General features: G+C 31.6%; 3 protein-coding genes across 3 annotated transcripts; 2 read left to right on the top strand and 1 right to left on the bottom strand.

Moving 5' to 3' along the window:
• Positions 1-497: 497 nt before the first annotated feature.
• LOC115877935 (chymotrypsin-1-like) lies at positions 498-4,663 on the top strand. Its single transcript, XM_030894284.1, has 7 exons — positions 498-805; positions 3,637-3,692; positions 3,768-3,865; positions 3,928-4,069; positions 4,122-4,232; positions 4,282-4,410; positions 4,466-4,663. The coding sequence occupies exons 1-7, from the start codon at positions 736-738 to the stop codon at positions 4,628-4,630; spliced, it is 771 nt and encodes a 256-aa protein (XP_030750144.1). The 5' UTR covers positions 498-735; the 3' UTR covers positions 4,631-4,663.
• LOC115877936 (39S ribosomal protein L52, mitochondrial) lies at positions 4,652-5,238 on the bottom strand. The gene is made up of 2 exons (XM_030894287.1): positions 5,124-5,238; positions 4,652-5,066 (listed from the first exon to the last, which is right to left on the bottom strand). The coding sequence occupies exons 1-2, from the start codon at positions 5,155-5,157 to the stop codon at positions 4,717-4,719; spliced, it is 384 nt and encodes a 127-aa protein (XP_030750147.1). The 5' UTR covers positions 5,158-5,238; the 3' UTR covers positions 4,652-4,716.
• Positions 5,239-5,472: 234 nt separating this feature from the next.
• On the top strand, positions 5,473-7,947 carry LOC115877911 (G patch domain-containing protein 1 homolog). The gene is made up of 3 exons (XM_030894262.1): positions 5,473-5,664; positions 5,719-7,072; positions 7,129-7,947. The coding sequence occupies exons 1-3, from the start codon at positions 5,601-5,603 to the stop codon at positions 7,841-7,843; spliced, it is 2,133 nt and encodes a 710-aa protein (XP_030750122.1). The 5' UTR covers positions 5,473-5,600; the 3' UTR covers positions 7,844-7,947.
• Positions 7,948-14,876: the final 6,929 nt, after the last annotated feature.

Genomic DNA, 14,876 nt, shown 5'->3' with positions numbered 1-14,876 from the left:
ATGTTCGACTGCAAGGTTCGCTAGTAAAAAAAATTAAGCTTAAAGTATCACAACACAATTCATTTAAACCAAAAACTCGTAATACAAAACTAAAGTGTCACAACGAATGACAATGTCAGAAAATAAATAAATAAATGTGGCAACTTGACATTTTTTACAGCAGAGCTACAGCCTGAATCCCCAGCTGGAAATTTAAATTCCAGTTAATCAGCCCGGCGCCGAATACGTGCATGGTTGGCAACAATGAATTTAAAAATCGCGCCCTCGATTACGTAAGAAAAGTTTAATTGGCATCGCTTATACATAAATAATTTACTAGTAAACAAATTTAAATATAAGTACCTACCGCTCCAATCTACATATTTACCAAGATAATAATGGTGTGTATTTAATTATGCATGACTGATGAGACTTATGAGACCTTAATTTGCCCCCACCTATCAGATGGAAATCTTGATATCATTTTATTATTTCACTTTTTAGGTCAAGTTCTCATAGTTAACTTAAAAGACCTCAAAAATAAATTTACTATCTATTAGTGCACCGCGATGTTTTCTGATATTCAAATTATTACTTTTGCATAGACCTCCCGCCAATTTCTGACCCAAATAAATTCAAATTAATCCACAATTTTTATATATAACACGACATTTTTCAGTTCCAAATCGCATAGCTCGTTTTTGCAACTTTGACTATCTTTGAGTTAATATATAATCTCTGTATAAAACAAATATAATGATGAACCATTATCACTTTGTGGTCTTTTTAATCACTGTTGCTATAGTGTGTGCAGTCGAAGCCCAAGGTAAATATTTTTTTATAAACACTTTATAACTGTTTCGAAAAAATAAACCTAAGTATAGACTTGGTGCATTCTCCGCCGGTCCTGCCACCATCGGGGAATATCGTAAACAACTGGTATATACAAATACACGGGTTTAAATATATAGCGAGTATACAAAAAAATTATTAAAAAAATAGTGTGTATTTAAAAAAAACGTTAAGCATATTTTCTTTGTTAGGCAAATTTGTATAACTGTAAACATAACTTCTGACAAGTAGTTTCCATTTGGGTTTAACGCAGAAGTGTTTACAAAAAATAACTATTTTATTTTGTAGATTTTCTTGCAATGCAGTGGCGAAATACCCGTATAGGATTTTTTGGAGAAAAAAAATATTGTTTAATTATTCTAAAAGTGTTAGGAAGTAGGTATAATTTGTGAAAATTCTAAAAATAAAAATAAAAAAGCAAATATTTTGATATCTACAGAAGATCTGACTTGTATTATAATTTATTATTCAAGCTAATAAAACTTTTAAGGTGAGTTTAACTACGGTAGCGAACATAGTTTTAATCATCGGTTTTGCTAGTGGGGTCATAATTGGGGCTATTTCGCCTATAACAAAAAATTTTAAAGGTACATTATCATAATTTTAGATTTTCATAAAAGTGTTAAGCACTAGCTGATTAAAAAAAGTATACCATTAATATTGCAAATTATATTTTATCCTCTTTATTTACATGCCTATTTAATTTTTTGAACTGTGTTTACTCACTTCTCGTCTCGTCGAACTGCTTGAATCCATTTTTGCTTTTGATGAATGGGCGTGAAGCTGTGGAGCTCAAAAATGTTGTTTCAAGAGAGATGAATATCCGGGAAAATTCAATTATTGAATGTTATTGCACCCAACAACCACGTAATTACGCCCTCCTTTACGCGTTAACATTTTTTCGGCAAGTTTATTAACATTTAAAATTGTCACAACACAACGCGACGCCCAATTCGGGTTATTTTTCACTTAATTGTTATTACCCGAAAAAGCGTTACATGACACAAACCAACTAGTAAAAACTAAAATACTTAAATATGACAAAGCCGCGGTTTTAATATTGTTTCAATGCGATCGACATGAACGGTAACGAAACTGCGAACTGCGTGAAATACTTTAATGGGGCACTAATTTCTGCCGTAATTTTTAAAATCAACTGAAATGCAGAAAAACTCATTTTATTGACAACAGAGTTGACAAATAAAAACAATTGAAAATCGTTGTAAATGTTTTTTAGAAGATTTATTTTGTGTTGCTATATTCACGTCTTCAAAGAAGTCGTCGAAGAAAGCCAAGTTATATCCATTAACTTTAAAAATACAGGGTCGCTTTTATGTATATGGAAACGGTCGATTATTAGGTAAAATATAGGAGGTATCGCAAAAAGTTAACTACAAAAGTTATAGTATTTTTAAATATCTATTAGCTAGTAATAAATTTAAGTATACAGGGTCGTTCATAAAGTCGTGGCACATCAAAGTTTATTTTTTTTAATAGAACCCCCTGTATATTATTACATATTTCAATTCTTCCTTCAATTCTAAGCAAAAATCGAAATCACACAATGTACTTCAAACCAACCGTTTCCGAGTTATTTGACTTTAGAAAATATTACTTAAACAATTCGATTTAATTAATTTCGATGTGTTTGATTTGATTCAATGATGCCATTCTGCCGAAAATGTGATACTGTTGTAATGGGTTTTTAAATTCCTATTAGCTACTAGTAAATTTAAGTATACAGGGTCGGTCATAAAGTTGTGTCACATCAAACATTATTTTTTTTAAATGAAACCCCCTGTATATTATTGTATTTTTGGCTTCCTTTCAGATCACTTTACATAATCGTAAGATGTGAATAAACATATTTCGATAGTTTCAGAGATATTAATAAATAAATAAAAAAAATTATTTTTCAAACTTCATTAAGGAAATTATTACCTGTCCTGAAATCAAAACTATATTAGATATTTACTTTAGATGGTCTATACTTAAGTTTGCTATAAATATCGTAGTCTTAAATTATACAGAATGTTCAAAATTCTACGCCAAACTTTCTAAAATATACTCTTAAACACAAAAAATGTTCATTTTTTAATTCTCCATCTATTTAAAAAGTAATATACAGGGTGTTCCATTTAAAAAAAAAGACGAAGAAAAGTTATTTTATATTTTTTTTACAGTTTTGAACATCCTGTATGATTTACGATTACCATATTTATAGCAAGGTAAGTACAGACCATCTAAAGTAAATACCTAATATAGTTTTGATTTCAGGACAGTTCTTATATTTTTATTTTTTTTTAAGAAAAGCTGAAAAACATATTTTCTATTTACTTATTAATATCTCTGAAACTATCGAAATATATTTACTCATATCTTAGAATTATGTAAAATTATCTGAAAAAAAGCCAAAAATGCAATAATATATAGGGTGTTCCGTTTAAAAAAAAATCATCCCTCACACTTTTTTGAGCCACCCTATAGAAGTTAAAATAATTTCCTGGAATATATCCTAGAACATATTTTAGATTTGCACTTAAACAAAATTCTTAAGTATTTTATTCTAGGACACAGTCTAGGAGCTACAGATGCCCGACGCACTATTGCCGGACCCTGTATACAAGGATATAAGCAAAGAATAAATCATTCTTTACTATTTTTTATTCTCTTTGGTCGTAAATATTGCCCACTTTTTTCGGCTTACTATATTTTCTGTAAAATATTTATCTTAATTATGTTATAATTAGGTACCTATATACCTATTGTAAATTTTATGATATAAAGAAGTTATTTTTTTTTCAGATTCTCCCAGAATTGTTAATGGAACTGACGCTGAAGAAGGAGAGTTTCCATTCGCAGTAAGTACCTGTTCTTTAGACATAGTAAATACAACTAAAAATTACTTAATATTAAGAAAATTTATATCTTTACAGGTATCTCTACGATATAAATCCCGTCACACTTGTGGCGGCACAATTCTAAACGAAAAATACATTCTAAGCGCTGCTCACTGTGTTTGTAACAACCAAGAGTAATTATACTTATAAAAAAAAACATTTTTAAATAATTCCAAATACCCAAATTATTTTTTAGACCAAGAAATAGCAGTTATTACTCTATTCAGTATGGCCTTAACAAAATATTTCCTGAACCAATAAACACAATCAATATATCAAAAATTTATTGCAATCAGTTCAACTCTGAGGCCCTCATATACGATTCTGCTGTATTAGAGGTTGTTTTCAAAAATTTAAGAATTGCAAACGTATATCCTTGTATATTTTTAGCTAGAATCTCCGCTTCCTGATAACGAGAGCTGGAAGCCTGTAAAACTAGCTGAAAACTTTGTAACAGCAGAACCACAAAATGGATTAATTATTGGTTGGGGCAAAACAGGGGTATGTTATTTAGTACAAATATAAAATAAAATTAAAACCTTTTTTATAGCATGACAAACCTATATCAATAGTTCTTCAAAAACTGGAGGTAGATATTTATGATGATGAGACTTGTGGAGCTTCTATGAACAATGTACACCATATTTGTTTTGGAGCCCTGTCAGGAGGGGCCTGTAATGTAAGTCTAATCAACAAGAGTTTAATAAAACATAAAATACATTTTATTTTTTTAGGGAGATTCTGGAACAGCTCTTTTAGTTGATGATATGCAAGTTGGAATTGCTTCTTTTATCACGAACAAGTGTGGTATAGCTACAAAGAAGCATCCTAATGTATATTCACGTGTTTCTACTTACTATGAGTGGATAAATAACATAATAAAAGAAGATTCTCTTTAAATAAATAAATAATAAATAAAGTCTATGTTACTTAACTTTTTTATATTTTCAAATCTATCCTAACAACATAAACTAATGTGTATATTTCATTCTGATTTCAGCAACTCTACACCTTTTGGTTTCAATTTTCTCTCTAATATTTGCGCTTTTTCCTTTGCTTCTTTGTCCTGTAATTGTTTGTGATATTCCACAGCAAAATCGATTTCTTTTGATAAACTGATAATCTGCCTCTTTACTTTTTCCTGTCCCAATACTCTCCTTTTTTGACCCTGAGTTAAAGGAGTTAAACGACCGTCTAAATAACTAAAATCGGGACCGTCTGTTAAGATTCCGGACGCATTGGGATTCAGGGGCAAATTCTTTTCCTTGCGGTATTTTTGGTTTAGGTTGTTTTGAGAAGTAAACGAAAAACTCCGTTTTTGTACACACAGCCTACCTAAAATGTAATTTCGGTTAAACAAACTTCCGATAAATAATATTTAACACTACATACATAACAATAATGCATTATTCCGGATTTGTAACATGATTTTTTATTTATCTAAAATTTTATTTGAAAGAAATTGATTGACAAATAATAGTTGGGTTAGGAACTGCTCTTCTTCTTTGATCTTTCTATTAATTTAGTCATTGTACATCTGGCAAACTCACACCATACGTAAAATTTACAATAGAAATTAAAGAAGAAATTCTTCTTTCTCTTTTTAAGTAGCATCTTTTCATCAAAATTTGTAAAAAGTACCTTCGGCCGGATAGCTCTGGCAGCTGTGGCTTTAAAACTAAACTACTGCCACAGAAGTAGAACCATAAATTGCTCAGAACACAAAAATTCAAAAAGAAGTAGATTGGTTATGTTGAAAATTGACAGATTGTTGTGATTTTTGCTATTTCTCTGGATTTTTGCATTGTATATGGATTTTTGTTATTCAATTTTTATTAATATTTTCCAAAAAAGTATTATTTTAGAAATATGTCCGATTCTGAAGAAGAACACTTTTGTTACTATGGAATACCTTTAGATCCGTACGATGAAGGTATGTTAAGTCTTTACAAATTTTTTCAAAATATTAACATAAATATTTTTCTAGACTGTATACCAAAAAAACGCCCCATAACTGTTGAAGAACAAATAGCTACCGATGCACAAGGGCGTAGACGATTTCACGGAGCATTTACGGGTGGTTTTTCTGCCGGTTTCTTTAACACGGTGGGTTCCTTGGAAGGATGGCTGCCAAATGAATTCAAAAGTTCGCGTTCCGAAAAAGCAAAAAACTATATTCAAAAACCGGAAGATTTTATGGACGAGGAAGATATGGGCGAACATGGAATTGCACCTCAAGTTATTAAGGCTACCGACGAGTACAATACAAGCAAAAAAAGAAAAAAACAAGTTTTCTCTGATGGACCAATTCCTGGTGAGCCTGTACTCCATCATCTCATAACCAGTGGAAATGAAACAATTGGCTATATGTTACTGAAGAACTTAGGAGTAAAAGATAAAATACGACGCCGGCAAGAAGAACTACAATCAGAAACTAAAGTATATGGTTGCCAGATGCCTAATAGAGCGTATGACATATCTGAAGATATTAATCATGATAAATATGAAGTTCCAGAAATATACAAAGAATTCCTTTCAAATCCCAAAAGCAATACTTTTGGACTTGGTTACAAAGGATTAAATAAAAATACATTCAGTTTATTTCCTGAGCCTGGTTCTTCAAAACTTAATGTTATAGATAAATCAAACAAAAAAGTTTCCATAAGTGGGCAAGCATTTGGTGTTGGAGCGTTTGAAGAAGAGGATGACGATATCTACATGAAAGATGATATGAACAAGTATGATTTTGAAATTTCTGAAGAAAAAAAACAAGCTGAATCTGTAAAAAAATCAAATTTAGTATTTGATATGTTTATACCTTCTAAAACTCCATTACTAAATAAAAAACTCTTTCCACCTCCAAAAATTCCGCATAGTTTTACAGGTGAGCATAAAGTGAGGAAATCAAGATTCGAGCCTCTACCTGAAGAACCCGTTGAAACTGGTAAAATTAATGCAGCTGTAAGAGCAAAATACTTAGGAGAAGAGACTGATAAAGAATATACTGAGTCAGTTTCTCCACTAAATCCTCAAAAAGGTGTAAAAAAACAGCAAGAAACTAAATTAACTAAGGTCGCTGAGACTAAGAACGAGACTGAGACTAGAAATGCATTTGATATTACTTCAATTTATTTGAGTGACAAATTTGTCTCCTCTTCGAAGAATGAGGATATGGGAAATATTTTACAACCACTAGAAAAAATGGGCACCATACATGGCACTGACCAGATGCGAGATGCTGCAAGAATGAAAATGTTTGGACCCCTTACACGTGTTACTTCTGATTGGATTCCTTGTTCGATGCTTTGCAAAAAATTCAATGTTCCAGAGCCATTTGTAGAGTAAGCTATATAATTGATTATATCTTATAAATATTTTTAATTTAAAATTTTTTTAGCCGACCCACTAAACAAAGAACAAGAACGAAAAATCTCATTTTTGAATACGAGAAACATGCTGAGGAACAAACTGAGTTGAAACCAGGGTTATCTCACCAAAAGGAAGAAAGTGTCATCAAAGAAGAACTTGAAACCAGTATAGTAATTAATGATGAGGAATCTAAACCAGAAGAAGTAAAAGAAAGCAATGAAATACATGATGTGTCAATAGATTTAACAGAAAAACTGAACTTAGACCAGAAACAAGACTTATTTAAAGCTATTTTCTTAAGTAGTGATGAATCAGAAGATGAAACAGAGGAAAAACCTGAAGAAGAAAACATCAGTAAAGAATCCAGGAGTGAGGAATTAAAGTCGACAGTTTTATCGGATAATCTTTTACCAAAAATAAAGCCCATGAAAGAAGGAATTTTATCTGGAGTAAACTTTCATGCTTTTAGAAAGCCTACGGTCAATCCAAAAACGGAGGAACCTACAAACAATGAAACTGTAGTAGAAAATGATACAAATACTACAGATTTGAACTTGTACGGTCCAAAGATACCACAAAAATTGCCAGCAAACCAACCAGGAAGTAACAACACAGTTTTTGTAACCTCGTATAGTGATGATGAATGGGTAGAAAAAGATGAAAGCAAAAAGAAAAAACACAAGAAACACAAAAAAGATAAACATAAGAAACATAAACATGATAAACATAAGAGTAGTAGATAGTCAAACTTAAGATTTGTCTGTATTTTAAAAACTGTGATAATTTTTGTTTAGTTAAGTTCTAATTTTCAGGAATAACGAAATATAATATATAGTTATATTATATTTTATAGTATAAATGTTGATAATAAAGAATTTGTGTTTTTATAAGTAAATATTTTTTAATTTCGCCTTATTAAATTTGTCCAACAAAATCTACTCTTTCTTGCTTCCTAATGAATCATTTTTTTACCCTATATCTCCAATTTTATCTGTTTTTTTTTTAATGATGATAAAAATGAATATAAAAAAATATATTTTTTTGAATTAATTTTATTGTTTTTCCAACAGACTTGGCCTGCGGATTTAGTACGCGGACTTGGCCTGTCACTTACCAAAACTCGTATTTTGGTCTGCAGACTTGGCCTGCCGATTAGATCTTTGCCAGATTCGTTTGGGACAAAATTCGACGTTTTATATCAGTTTTTATGTAGATAAATGTTTATCGGAATAAAAAATGTTGCCTAGAAAGAAAGAACGTTACGTTGTATTTTTATAGCTAAAATCATATTGGGAATGTCATCAATGTGGGCGCCATTTTTTTTTCGATCATACGGTAGAAACTATACAGGGTGAGTCTTAATAAGTGCAAATAATTTTAGGAGGGGTATATTTTGACCCTAGAAACGCATCTATAAGTTTTTTTCGCGTAAATTTAGAATTTTTTCAAATTTTGTATTTTTTAAATTTTAAGTTAAAAAAACATAGTCTGTTGATCAGTAAAAACTTATGCAAGAAATGTTTTTTTTTAATTTGAAAGTAAAATAACTCGCGTTATTTTGGACTTATTTGAACAATGGTAAAGAGAAAATATGTCTCTTTTATCGAGATTTGCCAACCCTGAAAATATTTGCACTAATTCTTAACTCAACTTCCAACTCACTCTATATAAAACAGACCATATTTTTAGAAATATTTAATAACTTGTAAAAAATCATCATAAAAAGCGAAGTAATACAATATATAGCTCTTCACCTTTTTTTAAATAAAAGTAAAGTTTTAGAAAAAAAATAGGATGTCTGACAATTATTGATATTAAATTAATTATTATTTATAACTAATAAGAGTAGATAATGTACTTTTAATTGTTTGAACAATTTATATTCAAGTTGTTCTTTTGAATATTACTCAAATTCTCAAATTTATTTTGTAAAAAGTAGTGGGATGTAAAGTTCAAATCAAAATATCCTGTAGACGTTACCACAGAACATATTTTTAGCCGACCATACCAATAGGTATGGTAGGCTATTAAGATCGGCAAAAAAAAGTTTTTTTAATTTCACTCAAAATGAGTTATTTGGGTCATAAATGACCTAAATACAAAATATTTTCATAGTGTCTGTCTGTCTGTCTGTCACACGTGTGTGCAGGGCGGATACAGGGGGAGGGCCCATGGGGCCCGGCCCCCCCTAAAGTCTGTGAATTGTGTAAAATATTAGGCTTTTGGGTTAAAAATGGCGCCCTAAAAAGCATATTCCCATATATTCCACATTGCTTTTCATTTTGGCGCCCCCCCTAAAATAAATTCCTGTATCCGCCCCTGTGTGTGTGTAACACGATATCTCAAAAACCGCTAAAGTGATTTTAACCAAATTTGGCACAAAAATACTGTGACACCCGAGAATCTGGCTATTAGTTTTTGGTGGGGGTGGGGGGTTGGTAAGGGGGTATGAGAGAGGGTTAAAAATTTTAAAAAATCGTAACTCCAAAATCACAGTAGCTAGCGAAACGCGGTTTTCAATTTAAGATTAGGAATAATATTTGCAACAAAATTTGTAATAACATCAAAATCAGTCAAAGTCGCAGTTTTTGAGATAAAAAAAAATTGAAAAAATTCCTTTACTTTGAAACTAAAAGAACTGCCTACCCACTTTTTATTAACATATTTTAGTATGGGCGGCTATACGTCCCTCCCGGCGGCATTTAAGCAAAATGTACCATTATATCGTCCATAATGTTAATGTGATTCTCCCTGCTCTCATTGGTTGAGACCATAGACATTTGTTAGTTTGTCTATGGTTGAGACTAAACGCTGGTGCGTTTTGCCAGCAGTGACTAAAATATTCTATATAATATAATTCTGCCATATTCTTTCCAGCAGATAACACTAACATGTTATAAACGCCATTATTAAAATCTTTGATTTTTAGGAATGACCACAGAATTATCCTATTTAATATTTGATCGTCTTTTTAGGACCAGCGCCAGCGCAGCGTGAAATGTTAAGAAATCGCCTATTTTATAAAAATATTAGTCTGACACTTCTGAAAAATTGTTTGTTTGATTTCCGTGTGTCGTGGCGTCTCTGTAACACAGACAGGTATATGTGGGAAGTCAATATACATAATTTAAAATTATTTTGAAATGTACAAGGTGTGTCAGAACTAAGTTCCATACCAAAGTTATATTTTTTCTTATGGAACACCAGGTATTTTATTTCATTTTTGGACTTTTGAACATAAAATAAGGCATTTATTATAAGAGTTTAATATGTTTAAATGCTTTGGTTTTTGAGATATTTAAAGATATTTAAATATGCATGCTATGATAAAAAAGTTTGTCAACACCTTGTACATTACTTTTCAGAATTAATTCTTGTGCTGACTTTCAAGCCAGAGAAATGAACCTTACTAAAAAATTTGATTGCTTCCTTAAATATATACAGGGGTATCAAAAATTGCGTCATACATAGAAATAACGAAGTTTTATCTACTATATACGAAGTTTTTATGTAAAATAAATATTTAAAATAGACCAGCAGTTTTTGATACCCCTGTATACATTTAAGAAAGCAATACATTGTTTTAGTAAAGTTAATTTCTCTGGCTTGAAAGACACCACAAGAATAAAATCTGAAAAGTAATGTACAGGGTGTTGACAAACTTTTTATTAGAGCATGCATATTTAAATGTCTTTAAATATCTCAAAAACCAAAGCATCTAAACATATTAAACCTTATGCCTTATTTTATGCCCAAGAATCCAAAAATGAAATAAAATACTGGGTGTTCCATAAGAAAAAATATAACTTTGATATGGATCTTACCAAAGACATTATAAAGATAGACCGAACATCTCATTCATAAATACTCGTTGGAAGTGTATCAAACATTCCAATGTGTCAAACAAGGACAGAAGAGACAGGGAAGTCTAAAATTTCCGACCCCGGCAACTAGGCGCATTTGGATTGTTCTCCTGGCCAGTGGCGTATCGTTTTTTGGAAGGAATTTAATTAGTAAAATAAAAGTAAAATAATTAGTAAAATTTTTACTCCATATTAATATACTTCATTAACACTTTTTCGTCAGATGAGTTTTGTTATAAGGTCTAATATAATAATATAATTAATATCACATATATACTTATGTTGAAACGTTAGTAGGTAGTTTTCGAAAATCGTTCCAACGTCGATTTTCAATTTAAACTTTCAGTTACTTCTATATAAACTTTCAGTTACTTTTGAATATTTACAGGGTGACTCAAGTTTCTGAAACAGTTCTATATTAGGTTTGTGGTTGGTGACTTTTCTTTCAATTTTTTTCAGAATATGGAGGCAATGGTGCAGCACATTTTAGACATTTTTGTAAACATAGGTGGCCGGAACATATTTTCAAACTAAAGTTGTAGATTTGCCATTAAACTTCCATTCCAGAAATACCTAGGGTTCCCACCTGTCCTTTTTTGAAAAGGACAGTCCTTTTATGGAATAACTTGTCCTTTTGACTTTTTTTGACTTAAAAAGTTATTTTTATTTACGTATTTTCCCTGAGAAAATTACCTACAGCAAACAGAAATATTTAATTAGAGATGTTATAAAACTTATAAATAAATTTTTCTTGTTTAGAATAGGCAACATTATTTAGAACTTCCCGTTTAATCTCAAATGATAGTTTAGGTTTTAGTTTTACCTTTTTGATCTTAAAAAGAACTTTTCAAAATTAGTAATTAGTAACGATTTAGTTAGTTCGCAATCGATAGCTTCCTGTGAAGTACTGTGTAATAGTTGTTTAATCTTGTATTATTAATAACTTCCTATACCTAAAATCAATATTTAATGAGAAAATTGTGTTTTTTTGAAAATATAAGACAAGATTTGACTTTCGGTCTTCTTCTTGTATTATGATGGCTTTGATACGAAGCAATTACCTTTTAGTCTCTCAATAGAAGGCATTTTTATTGAAAGTATCAAATCTGTGTGCTACAGTATGGGATTTCTGTCACATAATAATGAATATTACGTTTATTTACAAACCCATTACTTTTAAAGGTAGCTTTATCAGACAATCAAATTTTAGTTAAATGTCTCAATCTTCATGAACTGTATTAACCCTGAACTGGTCCGGTAATAGATATGTATCATAAACGGTCCGGCGTAGTCTGTAGGACTACGCCTTCTAAAAAGTTAAAAAAACACAAAAACTAAAAAATAACAAATTTTTATAAAAAGAGAAGAAATTATTATTACTTATTATTAACTTATTTTAAGAAAAAGTTTTTAGTTACAGCATGTGTCAAAGTTCATTGTTTTCCTGAACATGTTTTACACAATGGATTCGTACATTATAGACATTAAAAATAATTAACTAAGACAAAACATTGTCTTTAACTAGTATAATAATTCTAGGATAAGAATATCTCCGTAGGCGTGTTCTGTTTGTACAGGAACTGCAAGTATTCTACCATTTGTAAAGCGTATTTCTCGTGGAATATTTGACATTGTCAAACGCATTTGTCTGGCAGATTGTCATATTGTCACTGTCACAGTTTTCATCATATCATTTTATAAGAGTTTCTTCGTAACTAGAGTCTCCTAAACGCACTCTTTTCGAAGGCCCGGCCATATTTTACAAAAGTTTGTCACACAAAAAATCTTACACAAACGGTCCGGCGTAGTCTGAGAGACTACGGCTTAAGTTACTTCTGCCAGAACTTCTAAAAAACTAATCCAATTTGGGCATAAATATGGCTATCAGTCATTGACCGAGAGGGGAAGGATTAGCTGGAACGCCAATCGTGTGGACGGTCCCAGCAATTAATAAGAATGAGTTAATTATTTGGCGTAGTCTGTCAGACGACGCCGGACCAGTTAAGGGTTAAGCATATGTATTGCGGTTTGAATCACCCTGTATGTTGACAAAAATATTTTGAAAATGTGCGTTACAATGGCCCCCATCTTATGTAAAAAATTGAAATAAAAATCACAAACCAAAAACGTAATAGGTAAAAAGCTTTTTTGGGGGCCTGGGTCACTCTGTATATAAATATGTATAAAACTAGTAGCCTAAAAATTATTTACAGTTCGTCCCATTCTAAAAAAAAAGTAAACACACCGTACAAATAACTCTAGGAAGAGGTATTTATACGGTGGTAAAAAATTGTCTAAACAACGCCGAAGGGGCAGATATAATAAAGTAGTAAAATGTAAAAAAGGTCGGGTAAACACCTTTGTTTATTTGTTGAGCAAAATTCCTTTAGAATATCGTATATAATGACCAAAATATGACGCAATTTTAAGAAAAAAAATGTCACTTTCTGGCTTAGAATAAAGTTTCAAATGCAACGTTTATATTCAAATTTGTTATGATCTACAACGGTTAGATAGTAATTGAGACGAATTATAATTCAATTACCGGCTACTACGTTCTTGTTTTAATAGATCAAAATTCAACAAATATAATTAGAAATTATTTTAATTGTAAGGGGCTCCCTTGTGGGACGCCTATGTACAATTACGGCGGAAATTTGTACCTACCTGTGAAAAGACAAATTCGGGTAATTTGAGCTTATTTTTCCACACACTTGATACTGTCGTACCATATTGAAAATTCGCAGATTCAAAAGTACGTTAAACAAAAACAAAAACTACTGAAAATACTGAAAAGTTCACTTCGGACTTGATTCCGACTTCAAACACACCGTAAGCTAAACGTAGTACGCTATAACGGACCAAGGGCCGGGGCGAGGGGTGGTGGGACGGACGGCACATTTTCATTCTGGAAGACTAGCAGCAACGTTGCCAATAGTTCTAGACGTTTTAGCACATTAAACAGTAAACATGTCCTTTAATAGTAACGCATATATCCTCTGATTAATAACATATTATTACCCATGCTTCTTTAAAAATAAACTATTAATTTAATTAAGAAATTGAGATTTATTGATATCCGGTGAAGGTTTTAAAGTTACCTTTTCTGCAAATCAAACTAAGTAGATAGGCGCAAATTTTAGATGTGGCAATGTCGCCTTCTCTATCTCAGTTGGTTTTTACAGTACGTAGTCAACCTCCGATTGTTTGATCGGGTTAAAATGCACAATGTGATATCTGTTCTTCCTAAACCTATGGATCTTACGCAACCAAACAAAGTAAAAGTTCGCCGTACAATATAGGCAACTGAATTTAGTCGCGAAAATTCTGAAATTCATGAGTCGCAATCTTCTGCTGTTTTTAGTTCAGCATACAGGGGCGGATACAGGAATTTATTTTAGGGGGGGGGGGCAAAATAAAAAGCAATGTAGAATATGCTTTTTAGGGCGCCATTTTTAACCCAAAAGCGTAATATTTTACACAATTTACAGATTTTAGAGGGGGCCCTGGCCCCATGGGCCCCCCCTCTGTATCCGCCACTGAGCATAAATAATGCTACCAAACCAAAACTTCTTTTACACCGTATCGAAATTGATCCGGTAAAATATACGTCAAACCTTCAGATGTAATGGTAGTTATCAATTAAAAATGCTAAAGTTTATTCAAACACACAAAAACAACGTCTGTCTAATGAAAACTACTTGAGAGAAGCGTATAACGGCGGCGTGTTCTTGGCGAAGTTGTCATGTCAATCCGTTTGGAATGCCTCACGCTGACGTGGCAAAATGTACCGCATTTTAGTCATGTTTGGCAAAACGCACTAGCGTTTAGTCTCAACCAATGAGAGCAGGGAAAATCACATTATGGACTAAATAATGGTACATTTTGCTTAAATGCCTCCCGGCGCCAATTT

The sequence above is a fragment of the Sitophilus oryzae genome, unplaced genomic scaffold (genome assembly GCF_002938485.1).
Source record: "Sitophilus oryzae breed Bouriz unplaced genomic scaffold, Soryzae_2.0 scaffold_1499_pilon_pilon, whole genome shotgun sequence".
Taxonomy (NCBI): Eukaryota; Metazoa; Arthropoda; class Insecta; order Coleoptera; family Curculionidae; genus Sitophilus; species Sitophilus oryzae.
Note: the sequence above shows the minus strand (reverse complement) of the source record. Positions and strands in the feature narration are given on the sequence as shown.

What these genes read in the sequence shown, in the direction of transcription:
- LOC115877935 (XM_030894284.1), top strand. Translation starts at nt 736, where the DNA reads ATGATGAACCATTATCACTTTGTGGTCTTTTTAATCACTGTTGCTATA. An exon ending in AAGGAGAGTTTCCATTCGCA is followed by an intron (nt 3,693 to 3,767) that starts GTAAGTACCTGT and finishes ATATCTTTACAG; the next exon opens with GTATCTCTACGATATAAATC. An exon ending in TTGGTTGGGGCAAAACAGGG is followed by an intron (nt 4,233 to 4,281) that starts GTATGTTATTTA and finishes CCTTTTTTATAG; the next exon opens with CATGACAAACCTATATCAAT.
- LOC115877936 (XM_030894287.1), bottom strand. Translation starts at nt 5,157, where the DNA reads ATGTTACAAATCCGGAATAATGCATTATTGTTAT. An exon ending in GAATAATGCATTATTGTTAT is followed by an intron (nt 5,067 to 5,123) that starts GTATGTAGTGTT and finishes ATTACATTTTAG; the next exon opens with GTAGGCTGTGTGTACAAAAA.
- LOC115877911 (XM_030894262.1), top strand. Translation starts at nt 5,601, where the DNA reads ATGTCCGATTCTGAAGAAGAACACTTTTGTTACTATGGAATACCTTTA. An exon ending in TTTAGATCCGTACGATGAAG is followed by an intron (nt 5,665 to 5,718) that starts GTATGTTAAGTC and finishes ATATTTTTCTAG; the next exon opens with ACTGTATACCAAAAAAACGC. An exon ending in GTTCCAGAGCCATTTGTAGA is followed by an intron (nt 7,073 to 7,128) that starts GTAAGCTATATA and finishes AAATTTTTTTAG; the next exon opens with CCGACCCACTAAACAAAGAA.